The sequence below is a fragment of the Lethenteron reissneri genome, chromosome 38 (genome assembly GCF_015708825.2).
Source record: "Lethenteron reissneri isolate LAM-NWPU_2019-01 chromosome 38, ASM1570882v1, whole genome shotgun sequence".
NCBI classification, from domain to species: domain Eukaryota; kingdom Metazoa; phylum Chordata; class Hyperoartia; order Petromyzontiformes; family Petromyzontidae; genus Lethenteron; species Lethenteron reissneri.
The window spans coordinates 1,064,006-1,081,866 of NC_083816.1; the positions used below are offsets into that span (position 1 = coordinate 1,064,006).

The following is a 17,861-nucleotide window of genomic DNA, read 5'->3' on the forward strand; positions in this document are numbered from 1 at the left end:
ATATGCATTCACCCATGGCAGTACATTTCGATTTTAATTACTACAATTTTACCAAAATGTATTTGATTTAATGCAAAATCTGTGTATGAGAAATATTTGGGGAGTGGTGGGGCAGTGGTTAGCGTGCTGCGCGAAGAACACAGTGACCCAAGTTTAATTCCTGCTCATGGCCAACACCAGGATCCGAACTGGTCATGGGCCTCCCCTAGGTCGATTCAGCCTCAAATGAATACCTGGTGTGATGTGTAAACATCGCCCCTGGGGAGACAAAGGTGGCCAGGCGTGGTGCTGGCCACCCACCCCCTCGTGTACCGATCCGGCCTTGATAGGTGCTGCTCGTTAACAGCACTTGTTCTGACAGTCTGTGAAGGCGACACGGGGGCTCCTTGCCTCTGTCTTGTGTGTGACTCCACGTTGCATTGCTGCTGTGCACAGAAGGACTGCGGGAACCACGTCCGCGTGCTGCACCACTACAACCAGACGCACCTCTACACCTGCGGCACGGGCGCCTTCAACCCCGTCTGCGCCTTCCTGCGCGTTGGCCGCCGCTCCCAGGTAGGGTGGTCACCTGTCCCCGCCTGACCCGGGCTGTCCGGGTCAGCCGGGACAGTCTGGGAATTGGCACCTGCGTCCGGGTGGCAGGAGTTGAGGGCGCTGCCAAAGGTCGTCACGTGACGTATTGGCGGTACATCGGTGCAGCATAACACACCGCTCTTCATCAAGCAGTCTGACGATGTCGCTGTTGCCCTTGAGCGAACTGCAGACTCTCCATCAAAAGTTGCCCTTAGATTCAGCAGCTGCTGTCACCATTTGGACGTGGCGGTGGTGACACCACGTCCGCCAAGACATTTTTTGTTCTTCCGGAAATGAATCGAGGAACCGTCCGACCAAGTCTCGGGCACGAGGAGTCAAACCTTGCCGTCGGAACACGGAGCAGCCAATCGTCATCGTGGCTGGGTGCTGCTGCACGGCGACAGAGCGTGAAGCTTCTTCGTGTTCAGTCCGCTCGTGTAACATTCGTCTTCCCACCGCTTCGCCAGCACGAGTAACGATTTTTTCCCGTAAAATATTTTGTATTGATCCAACCACGGGTGGTGTACAACTTCCGCGACAGGCGAGTGGTGCATGGCGGGATAGGCGGCTCGGACAGACAATCAGCGCGGACGTGTAGGACCGTGGCGTTGTGCGGTACGGGGTGCGTCAGATCGATTTTCTTCGGGGAGGGAAGGGGGACAGAGGTGGGGAGTCAGTCCCATTCCAAGTTTAATCAAGTAAACTCAGGGTCTACGAGAAACGATGTTGACGCACACCGGGGTTGCGAATCGCGCAAGAATAATTATTGTGGACATTTTTTTGCTTTATTTTAATACCGCGCACCGGTGTACCGCCAAAACGTCCAATTGCTAAGAAGACCGATACGTGAAATAGCAACCTCTTCAACACAGATGTCAATTATGAAACTACAATTTCTGTTGTACTAAAATAGAAACAATATACAACAATAATAAATACAATATTTGGCCTTAATGCCTGAGGCAAATAGTCAGATTTAGGCTTTTGATTCTTAGCAATGAGCGATAATGTTTTATGTTCATGGAGTTAATGCTGAAGGCTCGCGAAGCCGAAATAAGACTCTTGAGATTTTGTAAGGTCCAGTGTTAATGTGGGATCCAGTGTTAATGTGGGGTGCAGTGTTAATGTGGGATCCAGTGTTAATGTGGGGTGCAGTGTTAATGTGGGGCCCAGTGTTAATGTAGAGTCCAGTGTTAATGTGGGGTCCAATGTTAATGTGTGTCCAGTGTTAATGTGGGGTGTAGTGTTAATGTAGAGTCCAGTGTTAATGTGGGGTCCAGTGTTAATGTGGGGTCCAGTGTTAATGTGGGTGTGGTGTTAATGTAGAGTCCAGTGTTAATGTGGGGTGCAGTGTTAATGTGGGGCCCAGTGTTAATGTGGGGTCCAGTGTTAATGTGGGGTCCAGTGTTAATGTGGGGTCCAGTGTTAATGTGGGGTGCAGTGTTAATGTGGGATCCAGTGTTAATGTGGGGTGCAGTGTTAATGTGGGGCCCAGTGTTAATGTAGAGTCCAGTGTTAATGTGGGGTCCAGTGTTAATGTGGGGTGCAGTGTTAATGTGGGATCCAGTGTTAATGTGGGGTGCAGTGTTAATGTGGGGCCCAGTGTTAATGTAGAGTCCAGTGTTAATGTGGGTCCAATGTTAATGTGTGTCCAGTGTTAATGTGGGGTGTGGTGTTAATGTAGAGTCCAGTGTTAATGTGGGGTGCAGTGTTAATGTGGGGCCCAGTGTTAATGTGGGGTCCAGTGTTAATGTGGGGTCCAGTGTTAATGTGTGTCCAGTGTTAATGTGGGGTGTAGTGTTAATGTAGAGTCCAGTGTTAATGTGGGGTCCAGTGTTAATGTGGGGTCCAGTGTTAATGTGGGTCCAGTGTTAATGTAGGGTGTAGTGTTAATGTAGAGTCCAGTGTTAATGTGGGGTACAGTGTTAATGTGGGGTCCAGTGTTAATGTAAAGTCCAGTATTAATGCGGGTCCAGTGTTAATGTGGGTCCAACGTTAATGTAGAGTCCTGTGTTAATGTGGGGTCCAGTGTTAATGTGGGTCCAGTGCTAATGTGGGGTCCAGTGTTAATGTGGGGCCAGTGTTAATGTGGGTCCAGTGTTAATGTGGGGTCCGATGTTAATGCAGAGGCCAGTGTTAATGTGGGTCCAGTGTTAATGTGGGATCCAGTGTTAATGTGGGGTCCAACGTTAATGTAGAGCCCAGTGTTAATGTGGGGTCCAGTGTTAATGTGGGGTCCGGTGTTAATGTAGCGTCCAGTGTTAATGTGGGGTCCACTGTTAATGCCTCAGGCCCGTAGAGTCAGACCAAAACACTCTGGATTCTTAAGGATTAGTGGTGGGTTAAAAAAACATCAGCGAGTTTGCAAACCAAGGGAATCTTAATCACTGACAGCTTCGAGACCAGTTTAACTGAGCATTTAATACCACAATGCACATACACGTACAAAAAAATAACCAACCCAACAACCTTGAAATATACTCACCACAATGTCAGCTTCTTCCCAGAGATCAAACATAGCAACGCGCGCAGCAAGACGCAGTGAGCGGTGCCGACGTGTTTCAGAGTTTCCACATCTGGGGGATAAAAACCTCGTGGCCAACGGAGACCAGCGAGCTCCAGCCCAAGGGCTTCTCAACCAGTTGCTGTCTGCTGCTGCTGCTGATTCTGTCTGCTGCTGCTGCTGCTGATTCTGGCGTTGCTGCTGCTGCTGCTGATTCTGGCTGCTGCTGCTGCTGCTGACGCTGGCGTTGCTGCTGCTGCTGCTGATTCTGGCTGCTGCTGCTGCTGACGCTGGCGTTGCTGCTGCTGCTGATTCTGGCTGCTGCTGCTGCTGACGCTGGCGTTGCTGCTGCTGCTGCTGATTCTGGCTGCTGCTGCGGCTGATTCTGGCGTTGCTGCTGCTGATTCTGACTGCTGCTGATTCTGGCTGCTGCTGCTGATTCTGGCTGCTGCTGCTGACGCTGGCGTTGCTGCTGCTGCTGATTCTGGCTGCTGCTGCTGCTGATTCTTGCTGCTGCTGCTGACGCTGGCGTTGCTGCTGCTGCTGATTCTGGCTGCTGCTGCTGATTCTGGCGTTGCTGCTGCTGCTGATTCTGACTGCTGCTGCTGCTGATTCTGGCTGCTGCTGCTGCTGATTCTGACTGCTGCTGCTGATTCTGGCTGCTGCTGCTGATTCTGGCTGCTGCTGCTGATGATTCTGGCGTTGCTGCTGCTGCTGATTCTGGCTGCTGCTGCTGCTGATTCTGACTGCTGCTGATTCTGGCTGCTGCTGCTGATTCTGGCGTTGCTGCTGCTGCTGCTGATTCTGGCTGCTGCTGCTGCTGATTCTGGTGTTGCTGCTGCTGCTGATGCTGCTGCTGATTGTGGCTGCTGCTGCTGATTCTGGCGTTGCTGCTGTATTACGCAGTGCCGGATTATCCTAGTAGCTAAAGTAGCTGCATATGCTACGGGCCCCGCACTAAATGATTTCAAGCTTTCAATTCCAGTTCAGTGATTCTGCACTTGCTCTTTTACTATAGTACTAAACTGCCTTCAACTTTTATGAACGACTAGGTGTTTGAGAATATCGATTTGTCGTATTATCTGGCTGTATAGCAAATAAAAAATACAATTATCTTACTATGCAAGTTAAAAATTTACGTTTTAATATTTATGCGTTTTATTTATTTAGGGCCCCTTTATAACATACGCTACAGTCCCCGCACTCGCTTAATCCGGTACTGGTGCTACGCCCACCTTGAGTAGCAGCCTCTTTCTCGGACAGTCGCCCACCCGGGAACAGCTCCGAATCGCTGTGCGCAAACCCCCAGGGGGTACGGATGGGAATAACAACACTCGCATTGATGTTGGTGAAGTGTACTTAAGGTCGAGGGCAAGTTTACTTTTAAACCAAGAGGGCAGCCCATCCTGTGGACAGGGTGAATTTAAGCCGCCAGCCCTTCCCTACCCAACGCACCCATCACCTTACCTTGCCACCTCTCTGCTCGGCCCACACTACCATCACTTTCCTCACTCACCCATGTCCGCAACCCCTCCCATCGCGTCCCATCGTGCTCACCCCCCAATGCGCACGGCATTGTTACATTTGACTGCCTACCCAACACGCACGCCGCCTCACCCAACCTACCTGCCCTTCACGCCACAGTCCCCCTCCCCTCCCGGTGTCTCCACCTCACCTCCCTGACCCAATTAGACGGCTTTGTCCCCAAGCAGTCTAATTGCATCTCCTCCCCGATTTCCCTGGCCTGGTTACAAATTGACTGGCTTTAATTGCTTGGGTCTGTGTCTTCTGCAATTAATCAAGCCCCCTTTACCTCGCCCATTCCTCTTAACCGTAACGAGCCAACGCACTGTACGAAACGATTTCAAAGACTTTTCTACGCGATGTTGGCCGTGTTCACAGATGGCTCCTGCTTGCTGGTCGGGACCCAGTGCGTACGCACACCACTGGGTAACCCACTGGGGACTTCGAGATTTGAAGCTTTCGTGACTGAAAAGATTCATACTCTTTGGTTTTTTCGGTAAAGTCACGGAGGTAAAAAATAAAATAAAATAAATGAAAACAACTAAATTAAATCACGACGTTTCAGGCGCAACACAAGCGTCCTTCTTCTGTGTTGCGCCTTAAACGTCGTGATTTAATTGAGATGTTTTCATTTATTCCACTGGGTACTGACTGTGTACGCACTGGGCACCCAAACCACTGGGTAACCACAGGGTAACCACTGGGTAACCACTGGGTTCCCGCTGGGTAACCACTGGGTTCCGACACGCAGGCCACACGCAGAATGAAGCAACAGAAAACCAGTCCAGTGTTATTTTCAGTAAAGTCTTCTCAGTATACAGTATATATCCTTGTCGTGATTAAATGAAGCATCATTTGTGCACACTACGTCCGCTGTGGATTCCTAGTCCACGATGGCACCGTGTGCCCATGCTCCAAACAGCAGTCGGTTAATTACCAACAACAGCAATTGTACCGTGTTCCATATCGTGTTGTTGTTCCATATCGTGTTGTTGTTCCATATCGTGTTGTGTTCCATATCGTGTTGTTGTTCCATACCGTGTTGTTGTTCCATACCGTGTTGTTGTTCCATATCGTGTTGTTGTTCCATATCGTGTTGTGTTCCATATCGTGTTGTTGTTCCATACCGTGTTGTTGTTCCATATCGTGTTGTTGTTCCATATCGTGTTGTGTTCCATATCGTGTTGTTGTTCCATGCCGTGTTGTGTTCCATATCGTGTTGTTGTTCCATATCGTGTTGTTGTTCCATACCGTGTTGTTGTTCCATACCGTGTTGTTGTTGTTCCATATCGTGTTGTTGTTCCATATCGTGTTGTGTTCCATATCGTGTTGTGTTCCATATCGTGTTGTTGTTCCATATCGTGTTGTTGTTCCATATCGTGTTGTGTTCCATGCCGTGTTGTTGTTCCATATCGTGTTGTTGTTCCATATCGTGTTGTGTTCCATATCGTGTTGTGTTCCATATCGTGTTGTTGTTCCATATCGTGTTGTGTTCCATATCGTGTTGTGTTCCATATCGTGTTGTTGTTCCATATCGTGTTGTTGTTCCATATCGTGTTGTGTTCCATACCGTGTTGTTGTTCCATATCGTGTTGTTGTTCCATATCGTGTTGTGTTCCATATCGTGTTGTTGTTCCATATCGTGTTGTTGTTCCATATCGTGTTGTTGTTCCATATCGTGTTGTTGTTCCATATCGTGTTGTTGTTCCATATCGTGTTGTGTTCCATATCGTGTTGTGTTCCATATCGTGTTGTTGTTCCATATCGTGTTGTTGTTCCATATCGTGTTGTTGTTCCATGCCGTGTTGTTGTTCCATATCGTGTTGTTCCATATCGTGTTGTGTTCCATATCGTGTTGTTGTTCCATATCGTGTTGTTGTTCCATATCGTGTTGTGTTCCATACCGTGTTGTTGTTCCATATCGTGTTGTTGTTCCATATCGTGTTGTGTTCCATATCGTGTTGTGTTCCATATCGTGTTGTTGTTCCATGCCGTGTTGTTCCATATCGTGTTGTTCCATATCGTGTTGTGTTCCATATCGTGTTGTTGTTCCATATCGTGGTGTTGTTCCATATCGTGTTGTGTTCCATATCGTGTTGTTGTTCCATATCGTGTTGTTGTTCCATATCGTGTTGTTGTTCCATGCCGTGTTGTTGTTCCATATCGTGTTGTTGTTCCATATCGTGTTGTTGTTCCATATCGTGTTGTTGTTCCATATCGTGGTGTTGTTCCATATCGTGTTGTGTTCCATATCGTGTTGTTGTTCCATATCGTGTTGTTGTTCCATATCGTGTTGTTGTTCCATATCGTGTTGTTGTTCCATATCGTGTTGTGTTCCATATCGTGTTGTTGTTCCATATCGTGTTGTTGTTCCATATCGTGTTGTTGTTCCGTGCCGTGTTGTTGTTCCATATCGTGTTGTTGTTCCGTGTCGTGTTGTTGTTCCGTGCCGTGTTGTTGTTCCATATCGTGTTGTGGTTCCGTGCCGTGTTGTGGTTCCGTGCCGTGATTCACTTGCACCGTATTCCGTGCAGGACCAGCAGTTCAGCCTCGAGCGGCATTCCCTGGAGAGTGGGCGAGGGAAAAGCCCCTATGACCCCAACCAGCTGACCGCATCTACTCTCGTAGGTAAGTGCAATTTAGTTGCTATCCAGGATATTAAATATTGGCACTCATGAGGCCAAACAACAGTCATCGCTCCAGGATTTGTCTTCTGGTGATTGCAGGAAGGGGTATACTGATTAACTTGTGCTGCAAAAACAATTTTAATTACTAAGTTCATGCAGCAGTACGTTGAATTGAATGTGTTCCCCAACAACCCTCGTCATGACATGAACGTGACAGTAATCGCTACATTGCAGTCATCTATTTGGTGATTCCTGGGTAAATCAAAGCCAAATTGGGGTGTGAACACAGCGGCTCCCCCCTGGTTTGCTGCCCGGCACGGCTGCCCGGCACGGCTGCCTGCCACGGCTGCCCGCCGTGGCTATCCGGCACGGCTGCCTGGCTCGCACCTGGCTGCTGCTGCCATATGTCTCACCGCCGCACTTTGTTTCTCACCACAAGTCGCAGTGCACGTTTTGCGGCAAGCGCCGGTGTCACACGCTTTACAGTCCCGTCGGTCGGAACGTCACGCGGACGCAGCGGACATGTGACTTTCATCGGCAATTGAATGCCTACACATGTAATGATTTGCAGATAAAAAAAAATAATCATTAGTGTAACGAATCGAGTACACGCTTTTGTTAAGGTCAAAGCACAGGTTCACGTGGGGCAGCCCACCAACGCACCGCTGACGAGTCGACGCTAACAGCGCGCCGTGGGCTGGACGACAAACTCCCCGTGGCTGTGCCCACAGAATCCCGACGCCTCGTTTCTCGCTTCACAAAATAACGGAATGCAAAGCACCCGACGGTCATCCACATTTGAATTCAAGAATGGAGAACGCTTCGGGCGCCGCCGACGACGCCGGTGGTTTGGTCGAGCGATTTGCGAAGGCGAACTTCCCTCCGCGTCGCTTGCAGGAGAGGAGTTGTACGCCGGGGTCACCTCGGACTTCATGGGCCGTGATTTCGCGATCGTGCGCACGCTGGGCCACAGGATGCCCGTTCGCACGGAGCAGCACGACTCGCGCTGGCTGAGCGGTAAGGCGGCTGCTGCTGCTGATGCTGCTGCTGGTGCTGGTTCTGCTGGGCCTGCTGCTGATGCAGCAGTTCATGCTGCTGGTTCTGTTGGTGCTGCTGGTGCTGCTGGTGCTGGTTCTGCTGCTGCTGATGCAGCAGGTCATGCTGCTGGTTCTGCTGGTGCTGCTGCTGGTGCTGCTGCTGGTACTGCTGGCGTTGCTGGTGCTGCAGTTCATGCTGCTGGTTCTGCTGCTGCTGATGCTGCTGGTGCTGCTGGTGCTGGTTCTGCTGGTCCTGCTGCTGCTGATGCAGCAGTTCATGCTGCTGGTTTTGTTGGTGCTGCTGGTGCTGCTGCTGGTGCTGCAGTTCATTTTGCTGATGATGGTGCTGCTGCTGGTGAATGCTCACAGCGACACCAGTTGGGACACTGCTGCCGTCCTAACAGAAGCTCGACTGATTCGTGTTTCATGGGCGGCAGGGCGGCTCGCAGCAAGAATCGCCTGGGTTCGATTCTCGATGAGAGCTCATTTCCGTCTGAAAGTTTGTGTGTTCTCCCCCTGTTTTGCATCGTTCTTCCTACAGGTTCTCTGGTTCGCCCTCCCGTAGCTGAGGTGATGATGCACTGTAACTGGTGCTGAAAAACGACCAGCAAATTACTTGTTTGAGATTTCGCGAGGCAACGTCGCAACATGCCGCGGAAGAAAAAAACACCCCTTGGCAACAAAGCGCATTCATAATAATGATAATAGTGCAGAGATTATTGATGGGCTCAGCCTAGTTACCAATGACCGCACAAAAAACCACATCAAATTAAATTTGGCTGTGAACTTGTTCTGGAAATAAAAATCCGGATCTGATAATTAGTGGTTTTGTAGCAATAGCTATTACAATAGCTTCCATTGCAATGAATCTGGAACTTATCGGAGCAATGAATGTAGAACCTATCGGAGCTAATAAGACATGGAATACGCGTGGACATCTCGTCGTGTGCAACATTACAAGCTATATTAATACTTGACCCGGGTCAAAGACACATAATACAGTCGTGTGCCATTTAGTGCCGCGTCAAACCCTGCAAATCCTGCGTAGATCCTGTACAAATGCCATTATTAAACTTGAGATCTGCACATAGCCACGCTAACACCCGTATTAATGAATTGAACGTACATGCAATTTAACCGAATACTATTTTTATGGAAGTGGTGGACCATATTATCAGAGTATTCTAATCATATAAAGCTTTGATTGATTAAACTACTAAATCCAGCTGCCATTAGAAGATTTAGAAAAAATGTAAATTCAATCAAATTACGAGTTTTGGTCACGTGCTTCATGATTGCGATCTTAAATATTGAAACGGTACAGTTTACGTCGCTCGAGATATTTTGTTTACCTGGACACAAGCGTCGCAGAATTAAAGACGACTTCCCTTCGATTGTGATTTAGTTATGACGAGAGGATGTGGGATGTCGAGGGTAGGTGGTGATGCGGAGTGAACATGACAGGCAGGAGGAGCAGGAAGAGCAACGTGAGGCACCAGAAAGCCACTCTCGAATTTATTGACTCTCTCAGAGGACCAGGAGGCGGCTCCTGCACGCTTGGCGACCGAGGTGGGCGCAGGAGGGAGCACGCGTTGCGCTCAATATGGAAATAGAGTTCCTCGTGGCAGAGAAGAAGTGTGTGCACCGCACGCGACGCAGCCATTGGGGAATAGATGGGGGCGAACGTGGAAGGCAAAGCCTCCGCTGTTGGCCAGCGTCAGTGTATCCTCTAAGGACTCGGCAGGGATTAGCCTCGTCACAGCCGACCCAAGATAACGCTGCGACGTTCGGGGTCACACCACCGCGGCGGGGTTGTTATCGCGCCAATCGCCGACTCCCGGGGCTAGACCCTGTGACCGTCAGTGGTGGGGAGGGTGACTGGGTGCCCGGCGCGCATCCGCTGTGGCCCGCAGCACACTCCCACCCTCATGGGAACCGGTCACACGTCAGTTATTGATCTCGTTTTACAGTGGGTCCTGAACTCGGGTCAGGGTCCGCATGATCAGCTCTACGAGGTCTTTCCTCTGATGTTTGTCACTGTTGTGGTGATGGTGTTCTTAGAAAGAACAAGTGGCTTGTGCGATGCCCCTATCTGAGGAAGGCATTACATCGTTCAGTAACGACAACAGAACTTAATAAATTATATTGTGTACATTGTGTTTGCTGGAGATTACGTGGCATATATGTATTCCAGTAGGGTACAGAGTCTTTCCAGGAGTAGTATTCCCTGCGTGGCTGAACAATTGCACGTAAACACCACAAGGAAATAACTAGCAAACACGTGTCAGAATATCTAACAAATAGTGCTTCACTTGAAATATTCATCCTTCCATTACCGATGCACGTAATATATGATGCGCTACATCTGGATATCGAATTCACGAGCAACACGTCTCAGTTGAATGTAAATGCAATCATACGCGTTGCGCTTCTCGCACGCGCACTCTTAGACACGTTCCGCATGCTGGCCCTACGGCACGAGCGCCGGCAGAGGTCCGCTCGACGTCCCTTGCTGCGACAGATCTGCCAGTGTCACACGGAGCAGCAAAAATGACTATGGGTTTAGTGTGAATATTTTTTGTAATCCATAATGCAGGTTTTTTGGGTTAGATTGCGTAAATATATAAATGTGTCGTTTAACTCGCCACCACCTGACAACCAAGAAGTAAGGTTTGTCACGTAAACAGAACGTGGCCAATTCGTCACTAGTACAGCACTAACCGGTGTGTTGGAGAGCAAAGCCACAACATTTACAATCTGAGTACGACGTTTCGCCAGTTATTACAACTAGCTTCATCAGGCGACAGCCAGATTTGTAGAGAAATCCTCCTGTTTCGTTCCTTAATTAGAGGGCTGTAGATGTGATGGCATAACTTGTGAGCACTCCTTGAGCGATGGGTATCAATTGGGTTATTTATATTGTAATCAACGTACATTGCATGCACATTATGCATGTACATTATGCACGCCCATTGTTTTCGTAGCTCCTGTTGATCGTGTGTACTTAAATAGCCGTAGCTGTTACTATTTGTTGTAATGTTGGACGATCTCACCGCGGTGGCCATGTCCTCCAGGGGTGGCACCCTTGTGCCTCTGCACGAGTGTCACCTCTGCACGAGAGACACCTCTACACGAGTGTCACCTCTGCACGAGTGTCACCTCTGCACGAGTGTCACCTCTGCACGAGTGTCACCTCTGCACGAGAGTCACCTCTGCACGAGTGTCACCTCTGCACGAGAGTCACCTCTGCACGAGTGTCACCTCTGCACGAGAGACACCTCTACACGAGTGTCACCTCTGCACGAGTGTCACCTCTACACGAGAGACACCTCTGCACGAGAGTCACCTCTGCACGAGTGTCACCTCTGCACGAGAGTCACCTCTGCACGAGAGTCACCTCTGCACGAGTGTCACCTCTACACGAGAGACACCTCTACACGAGTGTCACCTCTGCACGAGTGTCACCTCTACACGAGAGTCACCTCTGCACGAGAGTCACCTCTGCACGAGAGTCACCTCTGCACGAGAGTCACCTCTGCACGAGAGTCACCTCTGCACGAGTGTCACCTCTGCACGAGAGTCACCTCTGCACGAGTGTCACCTCTGCACGAGTGTCACCTCTGCACGAGAGTCACCTCTGCACGAGTGTCACCTCTGCACGAGAGTCACCTCTGCACGAGTGTCACCTCTGCACGAGAGTCACCTCTGCACGAGAGTCACCTCTGCACGAGTGTCACCTCTGCACGAGAGTCACCTCTGCACGAGAGTCACCTCTGCACGAGTGTCACCTCTGCACGAGAGTCACCTCTGCACGAGTGTCACCTCTGCACGAGTGTCACCTCTGCACGAGTGTCACCTCTGCACGAGAGTCACCTCTGCACGAGTGTCACCTCTGCACGAGAGTCACCTCTGCACGAGAGTCACCTCTGCACGAGAGTCACCTCTGCACGAGAGTCACCTCTGCACGAGAGTCACCTCTGCACGAGAGTCACCTCTGCACGAGTGTCACCTCTGCACGAGAGTCACCTCTGCACGAGTGTCACCTCTGCACGAGTGTCACCTCTGCACGAGTGTCACCTCTGCACGAGAGTCACCTCTGCACGAGAGTCACCTCTGCACGAGAGTCACCTCTGCACGAGAGTCACCTCTGCACGAGAGTCACCTCTGCACGAGTGTCACCTCTGCACGAGAGTCACCTCTGCACGAGAGTCACCTCTGCACGAGTGTCACCTCTGCACGAGAGTCACCTCTGCACGAGAGTCACCTCTGCACGAGTGTCACCTCTGCACGAGAGTCACCTCTGCACGAGTGTCACCTCTGCACGAGAGTCACCTCTGCACGAGTGTCACCTCTGCACGAGAGTCACCTCTGCACGAGTGTCACCTCTGCACGAGAGTCACCTCTGCACGAGAGTCACCTCTGCACGAGTGTCACCTCTGCACGAGTGTCACCTCTGCACGAGAGTCAAAGCTGCGGTGGACGTCGCGGTGGGCGAGTGCCCTGGCAGGGGGCTGGGGGGCTGGAACCGAGCTGTCGCTGCCGAGATGGTGGCTTCAGCTCCGGACAGCCCTTAGCGTAGCGAGTTGATAACTTAGCCGGTTTACAAAGCGATTGCATGAAACGTCGTCATGTCATTGTTGGGTTTCTTCTTCTTCTTCCCCCTCACCACATAATTCAGAATAATCCAGCTCTCATGGACGAGATTATAATCACACGTGAATACTGGTTTGCTTTGTATAATACCACAGTTACACTCTCGGCAGGGCACGTGCGGTGGGGTAGGAGCGTTGGTTCCTGCCACATTTTCCAAGACGTTTGGCCAGCATGGAAGAGTAGGCCAAGTACCCTCTTGAGAGTGGTTTTATAGAACCCCGATCTAGCATGGGTGGCATGGGCACGCAATTGTGGTGCTGCAATTTCGGACTTTTCCGTCCTTGTATAATTGAAACATTTTTTATTACCATTTTGCAAATAACGCGATTCCCGTGTAGCGTGCGATCTACCGGCCGTTCATACGCAGAGTTCGTCCCTGCCTGCACTTGTTGTGGCCTAACGTGAAACCAAACAGGAGGAAGATTTCTCCACAACAGCCGCTGTCGCCTGACGAGGCTGGTTGTAATTACCGGCGAAACGTCACTCTACTCGAATTGTAAATGTCGTGGCTTTATTCTCCAATGCACAACCGGTTAGTGCTGAACGAGTAACCAATTGGTACGTTTTGTTTTACGTGACAAACCTTTAATGGTTGGCCACGCCGGGTGGTGGCGGGTTTAACGACACATTTATATTCACGCGATCCAACAAAAAAAAGCCCCTTTATTATAGAATATTATTGGCTGCGTGTTGCACTGACGTTCAATGCAAATGTTTGTTCCAGAGCCGAAGTTCATCGCAGCGCACAGAGTCCCCGAGAGCAATGGCTACGAGGACGACGACAAGGTCTACTTCTTTTTCCGCGAAACGGCGATGGAGTCGGAGCACCCGGGCAAGGCGGTGTACTCGCGCATCGGGCAGGTGTGCCGGGTGAGTTCACGCAGACCCTCGCTGCTCGTGAAACCGCCCGTGGCGATGGCACCGCTTTACGGAAGACGACTCGGGGGGAGTGACGAGATCAGGTAGAATGAGAAATGAAATCAGAAACAACTCGGGGGGAGGTTCAATGGGCGAGGAGAGCAAGCGCCGAGGAATGCTGCGCGGACCGTCGACTCCGTTAACCGCTGCTTTTGCACTCCGTGCCTTCTCGCACGGCGGTCTGTGAGCCTGTAGAGTTACATTGTGTCACGTGCACACAGCCCTTTGTCAATCCACTGCTGCACGAAGGCCTCCCGCGTCCTGTCAGCCGTACCATTAATTTGACCATACTTCACCACACTGGTCAGTGTGGGATGGTGAAGGCAGAGGCCACGGAGATGGGTAAGTAAAGGAGTACTGAACAGTGTAGTCTCCAACACACCGGAGTCCTGAACTAGTAACGAATTGGCACGCTTTGTTAGCGTGACAAACCTTACGAATTGGCTGTGACTGGTGGTGGTGGGTTTAACGACGCATTTATATTTACGCAATCTAACCCAATAAACAAACTCATGGATAATATTGGTCGGGAAAGCCAACTCCGTGTTGAAGTACCGCACAGCGCTACACTGCCCTCTGCTGCCCACCACGTAGCCCCGCGGCCTATGGCTGCCCGTTGTGCCATCGTCACCAACCCGAGCGCTGGTCAACAACAACAACCGCCATTCGCCACTAAGTGGCGGTGATGCCACCATGGCGCTTATACCAGGCTAGGTGCACTTTAAGGCCACTTGTAGTGTCGAAGGCCCGCTGGCAGGAGGCCACGGGACAGACCCAGGTGCCACGGGTCGACTGACTGAGATGACTGACCTGTGCCCCTACTGTGCCAACTGGCTGTGTTTTATCCGTCCGGCGCTCCGATCGTTGTTGTGAGCGCTGTCCAGATACAGCAACCACTCGCCACTGGTGTTTGATGTGGCCCCATAATGGGATGAGTGCTGTGTAAACTGAGCATTGTGTGCAATTAAACAAACTCCCACCTGTTTTCCACGTACCATTACAATTATGGACTAAAATATGTTTTATTTTAAGTAGAGAAATGGAAGGAAGTTTATTTTATTACCTGGAAATTAAAGACAAAAATGATCAACGTGCAGCGTTTTTGTCTTTGTTAGAATCCCGGCAACTCGAGTTCGATTCCTGCTCACGGCCAAAACTAGTGACGATTATCTGAACTCTGCCTGGGCCTCCCTTTGGTCGACTCAGCTTCAAAAGAGTACCGGTTGCGCGGTGTGTAAAACATCAGCACTGCGGAGACAAAGGCGGTCGGGCGTGGTGCTGGCCACCCACCCCCCTCGTGCGCTACTCGCTAACAGCACTTGCCCCAGCAGTCTATTAATAAGCTATATGGGGGAGGACCTGTGTGTGTGTGCGCCTGTGTCCATAGAACGACGTGGGAGGGCAGAAGAGCCTGATCAACAAGTGGACGACGTTCCTCAAGGCGCGGCTCGTGTGCTCCGTGCCGGGCCCTGATGGCATCGACACCCATTTTGACGAACTGCGTGAGTGAGCGGCGAAGCGAGGGTTTAAAGCGTTTCGCCGATTGTCTCGCGCCAAACTGCCGCCACCTCCCGCGAGCCTCGGCCACTCAGCCAGCAAAACTTAGTAGCAGTAAAGGATGTCACAGGCCCTTGTTGATCCACTGCTGGATGAAAAGCTACCCCTTGCTATGTCAATCACGGGGGTTGTTTGACCATACTTCACCAATGCCGGTTGGTGATCGAGGGGCCGATGGCCAGTTCCGATATAATTTCCTGATAATGATAGTTGCGGTGATTTATTGTTTTACAAGTTCCGCAGTTATAATATAATTTGAGTCATTTAAATACAACGTTAAATATGCTCCAATTCCAGAATGGCAGACAGAAAGAGGCTGCGTATGTTTTGACTTTAAAAATCGCGTGCGTTCACGACTGTACGTGTTTTAATTTGTAAAACTATCACACAATAGTTATCCTGTCATCGAAATGTTACATTAAAAGCACCTCCACAAAAGAAAAATGGTTTTGCCCTTACCATCTGGTAACTGTTCATATCTTGAATCTCCATTTACATTATTTTTTTGGATGGAAAAATATAACGTAACATACGTGGTCCAAGCACAACCCATAAATAGCTCGGAATTAAATTTCCACCCGCGCATTTCTCTTCATGTCAGACAAAGAAAGCCACTCAGTGCGCAATCGTGATCTTTACACCAGTCTGGGGTTTAGCCCCTTGCATTGATTGATTGTGGCTCACATGGCATATTTTAAAACCTTACCTCTTTAATTAAACATATTTCCCAGTCCACATATTGAGTTTTTTTAATTAAAAAAATGGGAGAATAAAAAATGTATTCAAACTTTTATGTGGGGTTGCAAATAAAAATCATGTTTACTGATTCCCAATATATATTTGCAACCTTTTTATAGTGTTTAATTTTTACTCTTATCCCACTCATTTTCCTCAGTGCCCTTTGTAAAACATAATTGGAACATTGCTAAAAGTTTAATAAAAAAAGTGTTCGCAATTTTCCCATGAAAACGTGCAGTTACTCTGTCGGGACATCACGTTTAATGTACTCGCTTATTCATCCATCTGTGCGTTCTCACATTCACTGCAGTTTTAAAGAAACACATTTTCAATAGAATGTATCTCAAATAACTATCCTCTCCTGTAACTGAATCGGCGCTCTATAGAGCCGCAGACGTATGTAAGGGGGTAAGGCCCCGAGGGGCCACTTGGGTATAAAGTTTCCCTCCAAGCCATCATCAACATTATGATGGCAACATTCGTGGCTGCAGTGTAATGCGCACGGCATTCATTCGACGAACAAGTCCCAGGTGTGTGCAAACCACCGTAGCCGCGATAGAGTGCAGCAAGTGCTGCTTTGTTATTATTACTACTACGAAGTTTCGCTGAGGCATTTGTGGCGGGTTGGTTTCATTGCAGAGGACGTGTACCTGCTGCAAACCAGGGATGCGAAGAATCCGGTGATTTACACGATCTTCACCACGACAAGGTAGGAGGCTTGCTTTTCCCATGACTCGGGCAACTGCCCTTTCACAATGGCCGATGACTGACGAGGCATGAGAACGCGGCACCCGACGAGAACTCTACACAGATGAAAATGTCGCTTCAGCGCGGCAGGGTGTGCCTCGCAGCAAGGAGCACCTGGGTTCAATTCCCGGACCCGGGCACCTTTCTGCGTGAAGTTTGTTCTCCCTCCCCCTCCCGCTGTTCCCTATGGGTATCTTCTAGGTTCTCCAATTTTCTCCCACGCATCCCATTGCTAAAACAATACCTGTCATTTTCTCAATTGGGATTACACACAGCAGCAGTAGCGGCAACAACATCACTCCATACTGTGAAAACCTGGCAGGACCCTCCTGAAAAAAAGATTATTGAGACTCAATGAGGCTTTACCGAGTAAACAAGCGGATCTATAATTATAACAATAGTGATATGCACTGAGCCCGATATACAGTTTTCCAGCGCCGGAACAATTTTCCAGTTGTAAAGTGTACTTGATCGTCACCAGCAAAGCTGTTGTGGATATGATGACGCCTTGTATATGTTGTGTAGAGCATTTCACAACAGTTCATGATTGATGTACGGAGAAGTCACGCGGCTTCATTTCTGGGTTCCCATGGAGCTGAAGTCATAAAAAATGCGATTTATTAGAAACAAAACAAAACACTCCAATGTTAACTATAAGATAGAGACAAATCAGCTTCCTCTATGTTATAATTATTTTTTGTATCTGCTCCAATACTCACGGGGCCTCTTTCTGCAAAGAAAAGACACGAACCAGTCCAAGTAGACTGTAAGTAGTGGCATTTGTACCATCCCTCTGCTGCACATCAGTGGAATTATCCCTTCCGCAAACTCAATCTTTAAGATGACATCGCACATTGAGCCTCACACGGTTGAACTTTCTGTCCGTTCCAATCGACGTAGTCACAAAGTTGCACGGCGCGGCAAAAATTCTGCACTTAAGCTGCCCCATTTTTAGTTAATCACAATAATAATAAAAACATCTAA

The 17,861-nt window shown here is 49.5% G+C and overlaps 1 protein-coding gene across 3 annotated transcripts in view; it reads left to right on the forward strand.

The window, feature by feature from the left end:
• LOC133351603 (semaphorin-3A-like) overlaps positions 1–17,861 on the forward strand; it is a 125,192-nt gene that overhangs the window by 72,257 nt on the left and 35,074 nt on the right. For all 3 annotated transcript variants that reach the window (XM_061566923.1, XM_061566925.1, XM_061566924.1), the window contains exons 5-10: positions 436–555; positions 7,135–7,228; positions 8,125–8,244; positions 13,642–13,787; positions 15,223–15,337; positions 16,770–16,839. In XM_061566923.1, coding sequence (XP_061422907.1) covers positions 436–555; positions 7,135–7,228; positions 8,125–8,244; positions 13,642–13,787; positions 15,223–15,337; positions 16,770–16,839 — 665 coding nt within the window. The remainder of the gene's footprint in view (positions 1–435; positions 556–7,134; positions 7,229–8,124; positions 8,245–13,641; positions 13,788–15,222; positions 15,338–16,769; positions 16,840–17,861) is intronic.